Source organism: Phaseolus vulgaris, chromosome 6 (genome assembly GCF_000499845.2).
Source record: "Phaseolus vulgaris cultivar G19833 chromosome 6, P. vulgaris v2.0, whole genome shotgun sequence".
In the NCBI taxonomy this organism is placed as follows: domain Eukaryota; kingdom Viridiplantae; phylum Streptophyta; class Magnoliopsida; order Fabales; family Fabaceae; genus Phaseolus; species Phaseolus vulgaris.
Genome location: NC_023754.2, coordinates 10859858 through 10880625, shown reverse-complemented (window position 1 = coordinate 10880625; position 20768 = coordinate 10859858). Strand labels below are relative to the sequence as shown.

The 20768-nt window shown below is 31.6% G+C and overlaps 2 protein-coding genes and 1 pseudogene across 2 annotated transcripts; 1 reads left to right on the top strand and 2 right to left on the bottom strand.

Moving 5' to 3' along the window:
• Positions 1-4153: 4153 nt before the first annotated feature.
• LOC137831088 (protein DETOXIFICATION 41-like) lies at positions 4154-7597 on the top strand. Its single transcript, XM_068638616.1, has 8 exons — positions 4154-4527; positions 5140-5684; positions 6257-6343; positions 6436-6492; positions 6568-6806; positions 6944-7062; positions 7232-7318; positions 7401-7597. The coding sequence occupies exons 1-8, from the start codon at positions 4216-4218 to the stop codon at positions 7473-7475; spliced, it is 1521 nt and encodes a 506-aa protein (XP_068494717.1). The 5' UTR covers positions 4154-4215; the 3' UTR covers positions 7476-7597.
• Positions 7598-7968: 371 nt separating this feature from the next.
• On the bottom strand, positions 7969-13743 carry LOC137831089 (polyamine oxidase 2-like). The gene is made up of 10 exons (XM_068638617.1): positions 13374-13743; positions 11931-12043; positions 11050-11138; positions 10830-10943; positions 10555-10642; positions 10345-10430; positions 10150-10252; positions 9360-9457; positions 8842-9271; positions 7969-8632 (listed from the first exon to the last, which is right to left on the bottom strand). The coding sequence occupies exons 1-10, from the start codon at positions 13411-13413 to the stop codon at positions 8324-8326; spliced, it is 1470 nt and encodes a 489-aa protein (XP_068494718.1). The 5' UTR covers positions 13414-13743; the 3' UTR covers positions 7969-8323.
• Positions 13744-20435: 6692 nt separating this feature from the next.
• LOC137833768 (small nucleolar RNA R71) lies at positions 20436-20542 on the bottom strand (annotated as a pseudogene).
• Positions 20543-20768: the final 226 nt, after the last annotated feature.

Genomic DNA, 20768 nt, shown 5'->3' with positions numbered 1-20768 from the left:
TTAAATAAATTTGTAATAATTAATTAATTTTTATAATTAATATATAATTAAAATAAATAAATAAAAATAATATTATTTTTTAAGAAGTTTCCTATCCTTTTCTTAATCAAAATTCAATAGTTAATTTCCATAGCTTTTTTAACTCTAGCATTTTTCATGAATTGAAAGCATCATTGATGAACTTGTTTAGATTTCGAGAATGAAAAACAAGCAAGTTTTGGAACTTTAATATGTGACATTAGATAGTCGATTTTGGAAGAATGTAATCACTTGCCTCAAAGTCGCTACCCTTCTAATGGTGGTTCTTCAACTAATGAATTCAAATATAAAACTCACAATGAATTTCATATATGAGGAGATGAATTGTACAAAAAAGAAAATCAAATTTAACTTTAATAAAATTGCAAAAAAGGTAAAATTCATAAACCTTTTATCTTTTAAATTTTAATTATTTATTTGTTTAATTATTTCTGGCTAGCATAATATCATAGGTATTTTCATTGTTATGAACCTACTTGAAAAATAATTGATGAGAGGTGGGATAATAAATTTCATAGACCTTTACTTGTGGCTACATATTACCTTATTAAGAAATAATGATTTTGATGTAAAAGAAGGGTTGAATGTATGCATGAGAATATTGGTTAAGGATGTTTTAGAAAGGAAAAAAATAATTTGCAACTTATATACTTTCATTATGTTAGAGTACATTTTTCTATAGAAGATACAAAATGTTTTAGGAAAGTTATATTTCCAGGAGAATGATGGGAGATGTTTGGGGATGGAACTCCAGAGTTGAAGAAATTTTTTTTATTCAAGTTTTGTGCTTAACTTGCAGTTCTTATAGGTGTGAGCGTAATTGGAGCTATTTGAAATAATAACACAACATTTTCAAGTTCTTTGTGGTTTTTAATTTTCTTTATTTGGTTAGTGTAGTTTTAAAATTTCATATTTGTATATATGTTCATACAAAAGGAAGAAATTGTTTATATAAAAATAAATAAATGACTTGGTTTATGTAATGTATAAATTGAAGCTAAAAAAACAAAAAAATTAAAAAAATTGTAGCTCTCTCATTTTGATGATATTAAGTCCGATGATGAATGGATAACTAAATATGGTGAAAATGTTGAGGTTGAATAAGTTCAAGGGGAAGGTGATGATGAAAATATTGACATATTTTGGACCAAGTTCAACTCATCTAACTCTAGATACATTTGATATTGATAATATAGTTTTTTATGCCAATTTAATAATGCACACTTTTCATCTAAGGAAGAGCTTGATAGGGATGAAAAAGATTATATATTTAGAGTATTGGAGACTGTAAAATATTTTCTTGTAGTGATAAACTTATATATTTAGTGTAGTTCGAACTTATATAATATATAATAGTAACGTGTGTTAAACTTAGTTATTTTAGAATTATAAAACTATTGTTTATTATTTTGGTTAATTACGGTGTTAAAATTTGTTTGTTTTTCGTATGGTATAGACCAAGCAAATGAGCAATGTGAGAATGGAAAAATATACACCCTTAGTTTATATGACATAATTTAAGACAAAATGACCTCTCTAAAGGTGACATCTTTCCATCTACTTTTCAAGACGTTTAGAGACAATTCTCAATAAGCAAAATGTTAGTAGCCCAAAAATATTGTCATTCTGGAATTAGTGAAACATCTTATTAATAAAATTAAATGTTACATTTTAAATTATTACCCATAAATATTAGCATATAGACTCATTATTTGACGAGATTGAATAAAAATACTACTATCAAATACATATCATAAAGATAACAATTTAAACTTTATTATTAAAAGCTCAAGCTTGCACAATTTTTAAAAGTTTATTAAACCATTATAATAAAAAAAAGACGACGGTCCAAACATAAAAAAAATTATCTACCTGCTTAACAATGTGTTTTATTTGAATTTCAAATTTAGAAAGTTTGTGTATGACATACTTAAATTTTAACTCGAATATCTTATAGGTCACTTATTATATCACCACATTAATTGGTGATCATATGAAAAATAAAGACTAAATAAATTGGCTATCATTATTCATATCTTATATCCTAATAGAAGTTTCTAAAAGTCTATATAATAATATATTCATCACATTATAAGAAGTGTAACCTCAACTCATTCTAAAAGAAAGATTTTTTTTCTCATATCAAATTAACTTTTTCTTACGTTTTAGAAACGAAATCAAGTTTTTATTTTTAAGGATAGTTGAGTCCAAATTGAATGAGAATAGCAAATTTACTAAATATTATTATTATATCTAAAAGATATAATTTCTTAATATTATTTTTTACACTAATAAATTAAAATATCTTTTAATTTATTTTTCAAGTTATAAGATCAAATAACCTAATTATTCAATGTTAAGTGTAACATTAAACATTTTTAAAACCGAAAATTGAACAAAGTTGCATATAATTAAAAATTAAGGTATTATGTAAAAGTAATCTGGGACTAAAACTAAAAATTTAGAAAAAATAATAGGGATCCAAATTATGTAAAAAAAATTGGGACCATAATTTCAGATTTAACAAAACATATATTACATATTTCACAAAATATATATATATATATATATATATATATATATATAAAGTTAAAATTATAATAAAACCTCTAAGTTCATATAATATGTTACAAGGTTTCAGTTTTATATTAAGATTGATTAGACAATATTATAATAAGTAATTAAATAAATTGTATAATTTATACTTCTTATGAATACGTTTTATACAACTAACTTAAAAGGATTAATTTTTTTTTTTTAGTTTAAACTGAAATTTCTGTCTTGTTCAAATTTTAAACTTTATAGTAAAAAAACTATTAAAATTAGGACGAGTTTTTATACTCTTGTAGTGTATTATAATATTGTGTACCGCCCTGGTAGTCGGAAATGATGACGTGGCATCAAGCTACTGTATAGGCGTGTTGATGGGACGCCTGGCTGGCAGAAGGGAAGGAAGTCGGGGGGCTCGTGTAGTCGCCAGTTATTAAGTTGGCGTGCTCCGATCTCCAGCACACCAGAACCGGCGGTCACCGGGTTGAAGGTGAAGTCGCCAGATGTAAACCCAGGCGACCAAGTGATTAGAGATCGCCTAAACAAGGACATCGCCGAAGATAAAGGCAGATAGACACTTCCCAGCTGGCCAGAGGATGAGGTCGGGGAACAGCTTACTTGAGCATATACGGTGAAACAGGTGGTGCAGATCATGAAGGCGACCGGCAAGACCACAGGGAAGGTGTGTACGAAGGCACCCGAACTCGCCATCCAGAAGAGATCACGCTCCAAGGCAACTATGCACTGAGTAGTATCATGCATAAGTAACTTAGCCAAAGAAGAGTCAGAAGTAGCGCCCAAGTCAAGGATGCTCCAGATGATGGCACGTGTACAGCTGGATGCGAGCCACGTGTCCAGATGTGTAACTGCCAGGAGAGAGAAAGTATCCAGGTATATAAGAGTTTCCAACGAACTTCTGAGGTACGCACGTTCAGATTGTCTTCTTTACGCTTGCGAGTCTTGAGTATACTGAGAGAGAACATTGCACGGTTCCTTGAGAGTTCTTGAGTTTTACTCTTAGTAATTGGTGGTTCAGTCGCTGACTTGGGCGTCGGAGTGTGATCGGCTGCAGCGGCGCCATTCTGTTCTTTTGCAGGTTCTTGAGGTGAATCGCGGTGAAAGACGGAGGTTGACGCGGCGCAGAAGTCGATCCAAGTCTGACGAGGCAAAGCTCCAGCGTTTTGGTCAACAGGCAGGATCATTATAAGATCCACATGAATAATGAGTCAGTATGAAATATTTTTACACCTTAGTTCATATCGATAATTTTTTATCATGTAAAAAAGTTTTAACAAAAATTTAGTTCCATAATTTTTTTACTATAAGTATTTAGGTTACAAGTATTCGGAAAGTGTAAAGTTTAGATTAATAACAAAATTTAATTTTGTGTAAAATTATATCGACGAAAATAATACTTACCCGTTTAAAAAACAAACGTTACTCATTTTAAAGAATGTTGTGAGGAAAATATTGTTCTGGTTGGGGGTAGTTTGATCCACATGTCTGCATATTAGGTAAGTGCGAAGAAGAAGAATGGTTGGTAGAACAAAATCTCACATGTAGCATTCACACTGTTCCACTATACTACTACCAATTCCTCTTTCCTTTCTTTTGGAGGTAACAAGCATGAACTCAGAATCAGGTTACCAACCACTTCTACTTGGTCTTCATTCACACTCACACATTCCAGACTTGTCATCAGACACCATTGAAGACTTCTTGAAACATAGGTCCATTGAGTTGAGATGGTGGCCTCAACTTGTTGCTTGGGAGTCAAGGCTCATCTGGCTACTCTCTTGGGCCTCCATTCTTGTCTCCATTTTCAACTACATGCTAAGCTTTGTCACCTTGATGTTCACTGGGCACTTGGGGCCTCTTGAGCTTGCTGGGGCATCCATAGCCATTGTTGGAATTCAGGGTCTTGCTTATGGGATTATGGTATGCTTCCTTGGTTTATATCCTCTTAAACTTTTACCTAACCTGTCATTTTGAGTGAGCTTGGTTTTATTACTACTTTTTCATAAATGTACTTTGATTTGGGGTGGTTCTACAATCTATTGCTTCAACATCAATTTATGAAAATTTCTAAAGTTGCTTCTTACTCAGTTATCAAATACATGGCTAATATGCCTACTAAAGTATTACAAGTAGTGAAAGTGGGGTCATATTTGGATAGGAGTCAGTATGAAGAAGAAGAAATGTGAGTCCTTACTTTCAATTTTACAATAGAATTAGTTTATGACTTTCATTTTGCACATTGTCCTGATGTATATCTGTTACCAGAAGTGATAACAACTCATTTTCACTATATTTTCTTAACACTGTTATGTGTTAACAGTAATTAGAAATTACAAAAATGAATGAGTTTAGTAAATAAGAAGTGAGTGAGATTCTCAAATTTGGTGATTTCAATAAATTTCAAGTATTAATAGAGACTATTATGCTAATGTTTGTGTATGTTTCATGGAGGGAAAATTTCTTTGTATGCAACTTGCGCTCAGTTTTGTATATTCAATCTGTGAAAGTGGTTGTTGAATTCTGCTTAAACAGTTGGGGATGGCAAGTGCAGTGCAAACTGTGTGTGGGCAAGCATATGGGGCAAGAAAATACTCAGCAATGGGCATCATATTGCAAAGAGCAATCATCTTACACTTGGGAGCTGCAGTGATTCTCACATTTCTCTATTGGTTCTCAGGGTCATTTCTGAAAGCCATTGGTCAGTCAGAGAGCATAGCAGAGAAAGGTCAAGTTTTTGCACGAGGAATCATTCTTCAACTCTATGCATTTGCAGTATCCTGCCCTATGCAGAGGTTCCTCCAAGCACAGAACATTGTGAACCCTCTTGCATTCATGTCAATTGGGGTGTTCCTTCTGCATGTTCTTCTCAGTTGGTTGGTTGTCTTTGTTTTGGACTATGGACTTGTTGGGGCTGCCCTTACTCTCAGCATCTCTTGGTGGCTTCTTGTCTTGTTGAATGGGCTATACATCATTCTTAGCCCAAGATGTAAGCAAACTTGGGGTGGCCTCACTGTGAAAGCTTTCAAAGGAATTTGGCCTTATTTCAAACTCACAGCTGCTTATGCTTGGATGCTGTGGTATAGACCAAAAATCCACCTAATTCTCACCCTCTTGCTCACACAAACAACACAAATATTTCTTTTGAAGTGCATCTCTTGGAGTTTGTTTGATTTGAGAAAACATTTTCTACTTTTACTAATAATTAGAAAAGGTACAAAACTTAGATCTAGTTTTTTAAGTATTTTTTTGTTACCTCCTAATCAGAATTGAATTTCTATATCAGTAATCTGCACAGTAAAAGTTTGCTTTTAAAAATCAGAATAAGGTACTGAGACAACTTTATTTCTAATTGAACAGTAACACATAAAATACTTGAAAAAAACTGTATCTAAAATTTGTCCTTACAAAAATAGCACTTTTGTTTTCACTTTGTACACTCTTTTCAGTGATTTATTTAGTGAAAACACGAAAATGTTATTATCACCATTACCTGTGGAATGTTATCAAGACAACCCAGAGTGAAAATAGATGGTAGTTTTGTAACTATAAGTTAAAATCAGAATTGAAAACAAGAAAAAAAAAATCCATACAGACCCTGATGTTCACATAGTTTATTTATTTGACAAGCTAAATATACATTGTAATGTAGTTTGGAGACATGGTATAATCAAGGACTGATACTTTTATCTGGGTTGATCTCCAATCCTACAGTCTCAGTGGACACTATTTCCATTTGGTATGTTATTATGACAACATCCTTTATTGGTATAGCCAATAAATGTTCATCTTATCTGACCATAATTTCCATGTCAATGAATGCTCATTCAGTATGAATTACTTAAACTGGGACCTGCAATTTATGTTGGGTCTAAGTGCTGCAACCAGGTTAGTGTAAGAAAAAAATGCTCATTTAACTTGAGTAAACTTAAATGGTGTTAATGAGAAGTTGGGTGATTGTAGTGTCAGAATCAGCAATGAATTAGGGGCAGCTCATCCAAGAGTAGCAAAATTTTCTGTCATTGTAGTGAATGGAATCAGCATTGCCATCAGTGTAGTTTTCTGTGCAATTGTTTTGATATGCCAGGAGCCTTTGAGCAAGCTTTTCACTACCGACTCTGAAGTCATTGAGGAAGTTTCTAGTTTGACTCCACTGCTTGCTATCTCAGTTTTCTTAAACTTCATTCAACCAATACTGTCAGGTAACAAAATCTACTCCCACTAAACTTTAAAAAATGAACTAATTTTTGCTAAAAAAATTAATTAATATCATGTAAGTGCCAACAAAAATGCTTGCACATCATTTTTAGTTGTGATCCTTCCTTTTGGAAAAATTCAGGAGTTGCAATTGGAAGTGGATGGCAGGCTGTTGTGGCTTATGTGAATCTGGCTTCTTTCTACGTCATTGGTCTCACTGTTGGATGTGTTCTTGGCTTTCAAACAACTCTAGGAGTAGCTGTAAGTTCAAAACATTTCTGATAGACATCTGAATAAATTTCTTCATAAATATTTCTATTCAACAAAATTAATAAAAGATAAATTCCCCTGAAGTTAACTTTAATCTGTAGAAATGTAACCAGAATAGTTTCTCTGAAAACTTATTTCTTAGTATTTGGGTTTGTTACAGGGTATCTGGTGGGGGATGATCTTTGCAGTTTTAGTACAAACAGCAACTCTAATAATTCTGACTGCTAGAACAAATTGGGATGCAGAGGTAACGAAAATTAAAAGAATACTAAATGTTACAGGAATTGGTTGTTACATGCAAAGTGAAGCAATTTACTACGCAATTGTAGGTTGAAAAAGCTGTTGCTCGCATCAAAAGATCAGCAGAAGATGAGACCCTAGATCACTTGATAGCCAACTACTAACATTTTCTTTTTCATTTCCTTCAGGCTTAGAATAAAAAAGTTGTTTAGCTGCACAATAATTTTGTTTTGGGACACGGGAATATCATTTGATTCGTTGCTATATTTAATATCAGTTCACACAATTTTGGTTATCAAAGAACTAAACCAACTTCCACTTGCGGTTAATTATTGAAAATTCAATAAATATGTCACACGTGTGCACAAAACGAGAGGGGCAAGTTAAAAATTGAAAATTCATGAGATTGAAACTTGTAGCATTAATAATTCCTTTATGCCCAAGTGTAAAGTTTTGTAACGTAATTAAAGTAATTGAATAAAGATAAAAATCATAGAACTGCCTCCTGCATGTGAAATTTCTGAAAACTTCTTAATCTATAATTATCCTGTCTGTGTCCGAGGCAACATTTTTACACAGCTGGGAAATGTCTGAGTGTCATAAAGTCCTACATGTGGAAGATATTTAAACTATAAATTATTGCATGAAACAACAATCACCATAAAATACAATAACGTGTTGTCAGTTCTTTGAAGATTTCAGGTTCCACTGTTACAAATGTTATATAAAAGACGAGAGAAAACACGAATTGACATACTTTTATCATGCATGCAAATATAAAGTTGATGAGTCCAGAGACATTCTCAAACTAAGAAGCACTTGGTGAAAACTAAAGAAATGGCAAAGGCTCTAAGGTACACAATATTTATATAACCATTTCATGACAAACATTGATTATGGATATGCAACACAAAAGGGGACCCAAGCCTAAGTATATAGAGAGAGAGCTAGATCGTAGTGAAGAACAAAACAGAGATTCTGCTTCTGTCTACTAGTTGTGTTGTGAGCCAAATTACATACGAGATATCTGAAGTGGGATAGACAGGGAAGCCTCTTCTCCCATCACAGGCTGGAATAAATCAAGCTCTCCATATCGCTCCAGCACTCGCATCCGGCAATCTTCTGCTGCCATCATTCCGGTGGAGAATGCCCCATGAACAGATCCTGGATAGCTCATACTAGTTGCTTCCCCAGCAAAGAACAAATTATCCACTGGGACTCGTAGCCTCTCAAACAGTTCATGGGGTTTTCCTACAGCATCATAGCTATAGGAACCCAGTGAATTTATATCTGAGCCCCACCGAGACACAAGATGGTGAATCTGCAGAGTGGCATCAAATTACCAATTAAAATACATAGACCGTATTAAGTATTGAATGACCAAAGTCATACACTTGTAAAAAAATGGAAGGACAGATAGACTATGCTTTATGTAGCTTAGACAATGTACTACTAGAGATTGAAGCATTCGTTTCTTTTATGTTGCAGACTAAAAGTGAAACTAGTAACAGGCAAAATTAATATGAGTACCGGTGAAGAAGCATCTGGAAGAATCTTCTGGAGCTGCATGAAAGCGAAGTTGGCAGCTGCTTCATCAGACATCTTTTCGATGTCTTTGGCAAGCCGCCCAGAAGGCATGTAAACAAGGACAGGATGACCTGCGGCCTTGTGGAGATTAAGGAAATAGCTGCATCCATAAGATGTATCAGAAACTACTCCCAAGAACTCCACATTAGGCCAAAACACATTTTCAAAGTGTAAGATGATTTTGTTCTCAAGTCCAATTCCAAGATCAGCAATGGCAGCTTCCTTCCAGTCTGGGAGTTTAGGCTCAAACTGTATTCTCTTTGCTTTAAGCACCCCAAGAGGAACAGCAATAATGGCAGCATCAGCAAAAAATGTTTTACCATTTTCCACTGTTACCTTTACGCCATTATATCGCCTAATTACTTTTGTGACCCTGAAAAAGGGGCATCACCAAGGTCAGAGAATTAATTACACAAAATAGTACATACTAATCTAAAATAATAACTAAAAATAGTATCTACCTGTGTCCCAAGCGAATATCAAGACCCTTGGCTAAGGTATTTATAACAGGCAAGTAGCCCCTGACCATTAGACCATGACCACCAGGGAGAAGCACCTCCTGTAAGTACAGGACATAAGTAATTACGAAGAAAAAAATAGATTACGTGTTACTTAAAGAGTTTCATGTAAGATGCTATAATTAGGGTAAAAAAGGTTGTGTATTTATAATATAGATTCTTTTTCAACAAACTTTATGGCAGGCCGGTATAAAGTGCATAACAATTTTGAACCCTACATCTCATAAAGGTTGAGACCACCTTTTAATAATTCATGCAATATGATGGTATATTCAGATGATATAGGATTCCTACTCATCCCACTCCAACCACTTTAACAGAAATGAACCACCCATTTATAGTGGAGGAAAAATGTTATAATGACTGTATTGTATTATATATTAAATTGACACTAGTTTCAAATCTTAGGCAGCCGTCATTCATTTAATTGTATATCATGCAATTTGCCTTAAGATGACTTATTAAGGTGCAAAAGGGTTTCAATCAGATACATACTCCTATATGTAGATCAGGAAACACATTTACATGATTATCGGTCATAGAAAGGCTGCATGTTGAAGACTCATGCACCTGGCTATGAGACGACTTTACAAACTATTTCTTTCACTACCTGTATGCAAGACCAAAGAGAATAGATCATTCAGTGCGTAAATTGGGGTGGGTGGAAGGATGGGGGATTTGGAACTAGACCACTAATACAAACAACATTGTCAACTTGATTTGTTGAAATTACCTGGTCCCATTCTTTCAGTGAAATAGTATCAGAATCTGCAGCAAACCAACCCTCCATTCTGCACAAATACCACTGAAGCACCTTATGAGCAAGGCCCTCCAACCTGGATTCACGAGATGAAGAAATCTTATCAATTACTAGGCCTAAAAGAGTAATAATGGTGCCAAAGAAATTATTTCTTATGTCCATAATAACCTTAATTCAGGCTTCCTATCCAAAACAATTGAAAGACCACGAAATACGGACATGTCTTCACTGAATTCTTCTCTTATTTTATTTGTCTGCATTTAGTAATCAAATGATCGTTTAGAGATGCAATTTGTGCCTAAAAAATTTCTTCAAACTATGAAAATAGAGTTTATTAGGTAAAATATAAGTAGGAAATTAATAAAAAATATTAATTACCTCCTCTAAAATTGTCTCAAATATTCCACCTACTTTTGTTACCAACTCTTGGGGAACCTGATTCCCATCCGTATCAAAAAGTGCATAGCTGCAAGAATTTGATGAATTTCAGTAAAGAAAAGTAGTCTATAGTAATTTCCACCATGCAAAATGACCAGCTAATATATTAAAACATGTTGCCAAATGTTATTTGAAATCAATGATCATACATACTATGCAAGTGTGACAGAGTTTGCTATATAATATTAATAAATCATGAAAATCTAAGTACTTACCTCTCCAAATCATGGTCGTAAAGTACGGAGTTATCTCCACTCGTACGATAAAGGGGTAGCCCCAGCCTCCCAATGACAGAAGCCAGTGGGTTTTCCTTGGAAACTCCATGCAACCTGAATAGTGTGTAACTTTTATTTCTCAAACATGGAAAGTAATGGACAAATTCTGCATTCTCGCTAAAACATAAACATGATAAAATTATCAGAAAATAAGCCTTACCATGAGGCTCCCAGGTCAACAGGAAAACCAAATGAGTAATCAGTGTGAATTCGGCCACCAATTCTTTCCCTTGACTCTAAGAGAACAACCTAACAAAATTTGAAAAAACAACATTTAGTCCCTCAAATATGAAAATGCATATTAATAGTTTAACTATTGACAATACAAACATAAAGCAGTTCAAGTTTCGACTAGAACCAACACAAAAACACAATCCTTAGCTTAAAAGTTAAATTATTTTGCCACTTCATGACTTGCATCATTCGCCCAAACACATAAAATTCTATCAGGTTCATCAAAATAAAAGACAAAATGTGGCCCCAATTCATTTGCTACATGCGTGCCTTTCGTGAAAATTGATTCACCAAAATGTGCGTACAAAACCAGTCCAATTCTAAACTAGCAAGTATCACCCAGGACCCTTCCCCCGAACCATTACAAGCTGCCATTCAACCAGGCTCGCCAGCAAATGACCCATAAATTGACTCAAAGCAGGGGAAATCACAATCATGGATTGACCCACCAATTTTGTTCACTGAAATAAAATGCAACCTACTTAAACTACTGGAAAATGCTGAGCAACCATTTGCTATGCCCACAATATTTATTTAGAATAACTCGGTTCATGGACTTAACAAAATTCAGATGCAGTTCTTCAAATTCTTTGGGTAGTGTTCTCCAATAAACTAGCATCCACTTGCATTGAAGTTTAACATAGATTAGCAGAAGTAAAACCCTTATTGTGATTGGAGATCAGGCCCAAAAATACCTATAAAACTGCATTCATTTTTTGTCATATAAAGTACTGTTTTTCATTAAAGTATACAGGTTTAACAAATATTCTTAATATCCATATAATTAAACTAGCACACAGTTGTTACCTGAAACGAAGCATCATGAAGTGCACGGGCAGCAGCAACCCCAGCCATGCCACCACCAACAACAATAACAGATGGTGACCTCCCCTCCTGCTTGCTGTTTCCATAGCAAAGAGCTACAAGAAAAGGGGAAAAAGAAAGAAAATATGATCGAACGGTCCATAACATTAATTCCACTTTGAAATTATTCCCTCAACTTCTAATACAAGAGTGATCATGGGTGTATTATATATCAATTCAAATAATTTTTTCTCTCCTTACCTCTTCTCTTTACATTATATATCTTATCTTACAATTCTCTCTGTCCTCATACGAACATTTCTTTTGGCCTACTTTAGTGTAAAATATGGTAGAAAAAAAAAAATCAAAATCATTTCCAAACGTCATTCCCTTACCAAAAAACACTCATAGTTTCACTTTCAAAAAAATAAATAACACTCAGTTCGCAAACCATGAAATCACGTAAGTGAGGTTTGGTGTATACATCTGTTGCACACAAAACAATAACCTTAATATAAAAATAAATAAATAAATAAATCGCCGCGTGCATAATGTGAGTCTAAACACTTTAGACTATGAACTAATGTATTCTGCAAAAGAATTATTATAAAACTAAGAGAAATTGTTATAAATAATTAAAAGACAATATAATACTAAAAGTAAACCACTTTTCTATAATTTAAAGTATAATATATAAAAAAATAATATTAGCGAAATGAACCATGTGACTCTAAAAGTATTTATTGTAAAAATTAATAATTTCTAAACTCAAAGAATAGAAACTAAAAGAAATTAAAATAATATGCATAAAAATTAAAATGGATTAAAACGATATATATACATATAAGACTAAAATAGATGAATTGTTGAACTACAAAAATTACATTTTGGGTATTCAATCTGAAGGAAAATAATAAAATATGGAAACACATCTATAAAAATACTTACTATTCCTGCATCTCTCTCTCTCTCTCTCTCTCATGGACTAAGTTGTCCTCTAGTATTTTTATTTAGTTTAAAAATCTAAATCGCATCTTATAAACTGGGTTTTCTAAAACTAAAAATACACAAATTACTTCTATCCAAAAGTTTTCGGAAAACAATACATAAAATACAGAAATTACTTTTTTTTCAAAAATATTTTTAGAAGCTTTGTTATAGCTACTTTAATTTAATTTTAAGTGTAAAATAAATTATCCAAAAAAAAGCCTACAGCTTTGCGTCTGGTAGACGAACACGTGCCTCCCACTGTTACTGACACGCTTTTTAATCTCTCCAATCAAACCGCAGCACGAATTAAAAAAATTAAAAACCTTCTTTTCATTCCTCACCACCACTACTATCACTATATATAAATCAGGAGCAAAAGCAGTCACCACCGACATTGGAGAAAAGCACAGAATAATATAAAAAATTCAGAAACCGAAAAATCGATTAAAAGCAAACCTCTGGTTAATTGAGGACTACGCTTATTTCTGGACTCCATAATCGGAACCAAAAATCGGATTATTGTTAGTGAAGAATTCGGCGACGAAATTCGACGAGAAAGAGAGCGATTGAGGCGAGAAATGGAGGAAGAAAATCAGTAAACACGCAACGAGGTGATTGGAATTCAAGTTTGAAGACGACGAATCCAGCTTCACGAACCAATTCATGCAGCTCGAGCCACGATATCGATTCGAGTTTCCGAGAAAAATCGAATCGATGAGGCGGAAGGTTCTGGAAGCTAAAAAGATTTTCAAGAGAGAGAAAATGTGAGAAAATTTTAGAGAGAGAGAGAGTAGATTTTAGAGAGAGAAGCTTGAGTTGTGATTTCGGAAAACAAGATTCGTTTGATTTTATAGAGTAGGTTCGTCACGTTCGTCGTTCGTCTCAGCCGAACTATTCCATTTTTTCAAGCGCGGCTGGGCGCGTGAGGAGGACATCCTATGGAAAACGGACACGTGGTTTACGTTTTTTATTGTAATTTGGAACGTGCGCGAGGGTACTTTTGCTACGCGTCGCCTTCGTATGATGAGTGATCAAGATCTGATTAAGACATCACAAGGGGTTGGAGTTATTTATATTGTAATTTGCAACTCATTCTCTTTAATCACTTTTATGCTTTTTTTAATCATATTATTTAAATATTTATTGGTTAGTTTATAATTAATAGATGGTGTTTTTAAATAATAATAAATATCGACATATTTCATATTTCTATTATAATAAAAAAAGTCTAATTATTTTTTTCCTATACTAAAGGTTAAAGGTACATTTATTATAGTAGTTTTTAAAAAAATTAATTTATCCTAAGTTTTTTAAAAAATATACAATTTGTTTTTTTTTATTAAATTTACTGAACGATGTTAACTTGAGATTACGTAACAAATTATGTGGCACACAGTGATGATTTTATTTACAGATGCCTCACACTAAATTAAATAAAAAAATAATTGCGTTCAAAGAAATAATTTATTTATTTATTTAATTATGTAAGTTTCAAAGCTTTATTGAAATGAGTTGCTCAGAGGATTGCATCTCTCTAATTAGGAAAGACAAACAAAGAAATCAAGAAGTACTTGAAGTCTAATAACAAATGCATTTCAAAATCAATAATGTGCTACACTTTTATAATACAAATAAAATAAAAAAATAAACCTTTGTAGTATCCACCACCCACAGTTTGAACTCCACCCACTGAGTTATTTGAGCTCAAATGAGGAAGGGTTTCTTTAGCTCCAAAACCTTTCTCACATACCATACACAAGAATTTTAGGTTTTGAATTTATTGAAACAAATTGGGGCTTTAATGTATTTTCATAGTAGACATTTCCGTTGGGACCTAACAAATGCAACTCAATTTAGGGATAGAGAAAGGGGAAATTTGCATTGTGAAATAGGGCATGAGAAAAGGGGAAAATGTGTTGTGAGTTAACCTAAATTAACAAAATTGATTTACTAGTGTTAAACCATGCTCCTAATGTGCTTGAACTTCGCGAAGTTGATGTCATTGTTGTTGTTGAAATCGACAAATTTGATCTTGTTGCCAATTTCGTCGGGGTTGAGAAAAAAATTTAAAGAGAGTTTTCAGAAATTGGGTTGAAGATGTAAATGAGTGTAGTGTCTTCGAATATACATGTTGGGTTACACATGGAGACACGTGGGATAACAATGTCACTCTATATGTCATATAATCATTAGGTAACATTGTTCATACAATTTAACAAAAGGGATTAAATTGTATACTTTTAAAAAAAAGTTATGATAAAATTGATTGTTTTTTAAAATCATTAAAAAATAGGAACTAAAAAAATAATTATCCCTAAAAAAATTATAATTTTAATATAAAATCTTTAGTTCGATTAATTTTGTTTAAAATTGTTGATGATTAGGGTTAACTAAACACGTTTTTGTTTGTTAAACAATTATCACATGTATTTGTTAAAGAAGAAATTGATATTAAGATTAAATATATATTAACATTAATTTTTCATTTAATAAATATACATGACAATTATTAAAGATAAAACATGTATTGAGTGACATTAATCATTAATGAAATTTAAACAAAATTAATGGAATTAAGATTTTTTATTAAGTCTGTAATTTTCTTTTCTTATCATACTAAAATCAAAGTATTTCATATATGACACCCCTATAATCCAATTTAAGTGTTATAATGCCTAATTTAAATAATTTAGTTAACAAATATCTCATCGAGTGTATGATTGAAGAAGAAAAAGCAAGACAATCTCTAGAAACATTACAAGAAATATTATAAAATAAGATGTAAGTAATACTTAAAATAAGCTTAATTGAAATTTCTGAACCCAAAGTAGAAGATATGAAGGAGCAACCACACAAGGTAAGGGAGTCTAACAAAGAAAAGAGCATCTTTGAAGTCCAAATTAAAGTCCAAATGGAAACAATTAAACTTTTTTTAAGGGTTAATCAAACAAAGACATAGAAAACATGATCAAGGAGAGGCAAAGGAAATATGAACATCACGAGGATCACATCCTTGATTCTCGACCAAAGAGAAATTATTACAAAGGATAATTGAAATTTTATTATTCAAAATTCCATCTCATTTTCTATTTGAAGTTTTCAGCCAAAGCTTATAGTATTCTAGAATTAGCATTTAAATTATAGACTCATTTTATTATCATTAGGTTAGAGTTTTTCATATAGTCAAGCTTATTAATAATCATCTTCGTCACTCACTTATTAAAACATTTTATAATATATGAAAATTTTAGCTGTGTGAGAAACTTTTAAGAATTATACTTTACTTTCGAGTTTTATCTTAAATTTTTAGGAGTCAAATGATGATTCTACACGGAGATTATCTTAAAAATGAAAAACTTCTTCAACCTGAAATGTCACACCAAACTTTTTTCATCTCTTAAGTTTTTTCCACATTTTTCTATTTAAATTTTGTCATTGAATTCAAGTTATATTATTATTTATCTTCCATTTTTGCTACCTACTATTGTCATGCTATATTTCTTAGTATTGTTTTATGTTATTGTCTCATACCTTGTTATCCTCATTTGATTAAACTTATTGATTCAAACTTATTATAACATTGGTATGACAATAAGAAACGAAGATGAGATACATATTTTAATTGAAGTTTATGATATTAAATGTTTTTTTATAATTTTTAGGTTCCATTAAGTAAGCAGTACCACATTTCCTTAACTTATGATTTCATATTTACCCATAACCATTTCAATTCATCCATTTTATTTTTAATATCCAAATATAATAATTTTCATAATCTTAATATCCAATGAAAGGCATATAATTCATAACACATCATTTTCATACTTTGCCAAACAGATATATAAACTAGTTACAATATCCATATAATTTCATTTAAATTAAAAAAAAAAATCAAGTATAAGGGAAGTTATATAAAATTAAAAGGGACACAATTTTTATTGAAAAAAAAGTTTTGTGCATGTTGCGTCATTGACTATTACTCAACGAACATCACTTTTATCTTTCAATAGAGAGTTAATTTCACTTAACTACAATTTTCATTAAACTAAAATGAAAATTTGTAGAATAAAGACAAATGACTACCCAGTCACGAGTCATCGCTCAACAAAGTTAAGAGATATATAATAGAGAGAAATGGTCGTCCAACCATAGGTTGTTCCTTAATAGCAAGATAGAATAACATACATTCTAAAATACTAAAAAATATATAAGTATAACTATTTTAGAGGAAAAATACAATATTATAAACATTTTGAGTATGTACTTAAACAAAACAAGTGTAGGGCTTGGAATACATGAAGTAATTGCATCTGATAGATGTTGATCAAATCACAAATGCATATGCTTCATTTAATAGATGATAGAGCAAAGTTCTACTTCATCTAATAAGTTAATAAAAGATCACTTAGACGATAAGTATAGACCAAGACTTCAAGTTGACGTGCATGAAGAAATAAAGAATGTCTTTTATGTATGTCTTGGGAAGATGTGTGCCAAACAACAAAGGTGTTTTTATGAATATACTATGCTTAAATATTTCAAAGAAGAAATATAATTTCCTAAGTGATTACAAATTGATTTTTAATACAAATGTGTTTTATTGATCTAATTCAAAGTTTGTATAAGAAATGTTTTAAAAAATATAGTGTATAACAAATTATGTGTTAAAGAGTTTTTTGAAATATATTCACAAGAATATAAACCAAATCTAATTCTGCTCAATTGTTTTAATTTAAGTTAATATGGAAAGTGTTGATAATGTATTTTTGAATCAATATCTAGAATTAGAAAGAGTTGATAATTTAAAAATATTTGAAGATATTATTCTCAGTGATATCCATGATCTATTATAAAGATTATATTGATTGTTGAGATTCACGAAAGGCTTCTAAATGTACTTTAGGAACATCAAGATGTAGATAAGTCACTATCCAGAGTTTCCATACTCAACGTTTGACTAAAGAAATCATGAAGACTGATGAATGAGATTTGAGAAAATCAAGTATTAAAGTGTCATCCAGTCATTGCTTAGAGGAAATTAAAATATAGGTACTTATGAGGATTTATTGCTAATTTATGTATAAAATAATCCCTAATTTATGGATTTATAACTTTTATATTTTTTATGAGTTTTATTTGAATAAGAGCATTTTATTCCCAAATTTGGTCTTAACTGTAGATTAATAAGGAGGATTGAAGATTTGGAGTAAAGGAGAATAATTTTAGCTAAAAAAGAGAAAGCTAGAAGGTCCCAGAATGGAAAAAGATGCAAAGAAAGATTGAGCCTTTTTTATGTTTTATAATTTAGCCCATTAGCGCGACACAGTAAGCAACCTAACCCTAGAAAATTAGGATAAATAGGGGGGCTAGAGGTTCAACCCTAGGGTGCCATTGAGAGAAAAACACCATAGAGTGAATTGTAACCTAGTTGGGAGAATGGAAGGTGCTAGAAGTATGCGTGACTAATTCTATCCTTTGGGATTGAGAGTAATTTGCTCAAACTCTCTTATGTATCGAGGTGATATCTTATATGATTGATTATTGGTATTGTTGTTTTACTTTTAATTTTTTGTGACAAATTAAGAATCTTAAATCTGACCAGGAGGTATTTTTAGGGTTTGGACCTAAACAACAATACTTAACATATTTATTTGAGTGTTAGGGATAGACTTGAAATGTTAATTGCCATTAACGTCTAAGTTTCGTTCTAAGTTGTTCTTATAATTATGCGAGGGATCGATAGTTACAGAACCGTTAGAGAACATTCTTAAGGATTTTATATGCGAGGAATCGTTATAAATGAATTTTATACGGGCATCAATTTCAATCAAAGAACTTAATATTGACATGCTAATCAAAATACATAAGAGGGAGAAAGATGAAACCTAATCCCTATTTTGCCAACTTGAAATAACCAATTCTTTGTCTATTTTCTGATTGATCAGTGCCAACACAATTAATTCAAAACTCTTTTTATTGTTCTGTTTTTATATTTAGCGATTATTGTACTCGATAATTTATTGTTCCTTGTGGGATCAATATATGTCCTTAGGGACAATTATTACTTTTTAAAAATGCGGTGCACTTGCCGTAAAAAAGTCATCAACTTTTTGGCGCCGTTGTTGGGGAACAAGTTTGATTTGTCGAGTATAGTTTACTAAATATTGTGAATATTTTAATTGTTTTGATTTGTTTTAATTTTGTGTTCATATTTGTTACTTTTTTTAATTAAATTTGTTTTGATTTTATTTTTAATTCGAATATTTGTTGTTATTATTTTAATTCTTATTTTGATTTTATTTGTTTCTATTTATTTTCAGATTTATTTTGATTTTGATTTGATTTGGTTTTAATTTATTATATTTTATTTTAGTTTGTTTTTATTTTTATTTTATTTTTATTTTGATTTGTTTTATTATATTTATTTTAGTTTTTTCTTTTTTTTAGGTTTAGTTTACGTAGTTTTATTTAAGTTTATGTAGTTGTTATTTTTTTGTTTTAATTAATTATTTTTCTTTACTAGTTTTAATTCGTATTCTTACGTAAGCTAGTGTAGAATTTTAGTTAGTTATTTACAATTATAGTTTTCAGTTTTATTTTGTTTTAGCTTTATTTTTATTTATTTTTATTTTATTCCTAGTATTTATGTTATTCTGTTTTTATTTCTTGTTTTTAGTTATTTCTTGTTTTTATTGTTTTCTTTTATTCTGTTTTTAGTTTTTCTTTTTTTTTTTCTGAATATTTTTGTTTTATTTTCTCTTAGTATTATTTTAGTGTTTTGTTTTGTTTTATTTTATCTTTAAGTTTTAATTTGTAGTTTAGGCAGTTATTGATCTTATTTTAGTTAGCTATTTAAATTCTTGTTTATTTTTTAATTTTCGAAAAAAAAATATAAAATATAAAATTTCGGTTACTACTTGTGAATTTTTCCTTCTAACTATTGCATTAGCTGCTTTTATATGATATTGAGAGGTCAGGTTCCAGAAGACCACTTGCTATTTGAAGCAGAAATTGAGAAGGTGACCAGAAAAAATCGAAAATCAAAGGCAAAAAGAGAATCAAGAAGATAATAGAGAGGACTCTTCAACATCTTCTTTTTCCATTGATATTTTTCAGGAGAATAATAACATGGCGGGGGAGGAAACACCACCTCCTAGGAGAACTCTTGGAGATTACGCCATACATCAAGGGCATAGACACTTTTCTAGCATTTGCAGTGCCTGCAACTAACAGGGCCTTGGAATGAAGCATGCGTTCCTTACCCTCATTAGTACCAATCAATTCACGACGATGGATCATGAGGATCCTCATACACACTTGGCTACTTTTTATGAATTGGTGGGAACTATGGGTTTCCAATCAGGTGATCTTGAGAGTGTATACAAGCGTTTATTTCCTTTTGCTTTGGCAGGGAAAGCAAAGGAGTGGCTTATATCTCATCCTAATCAGAGTTTAACCAAATGGAAGGATGTGGAGGAAAAAAATTTGCAAAGATTTTTCCTAATCTGTCGTTACATCAATGCTAAGTCTGAAATATCTATGTTCAGACAAGGAGTAGAGGAGTCTTTCTGTGAGACATGGGAGAGATTCAAGAGGATGCTAAGAAAATGCCCAAATCATGAGTTTGAAGATATTGCTCAACTGAGCATATTTATGAATGGTCTCAAATCAAATACAAAGATGCTCCTAGATGTCGCGGCTGGTGGCACAATGATGGTTGTTGATGCAAATCAAGCGACGAGGATTATAGAAGCTTTGGCCACAATTGACTATCAAGCTCAACATAATAGACAAAATCATCAGTAAAACTCTCAAAACTGTTTAAGGTTCACACACTCACTTGGTTTAAAT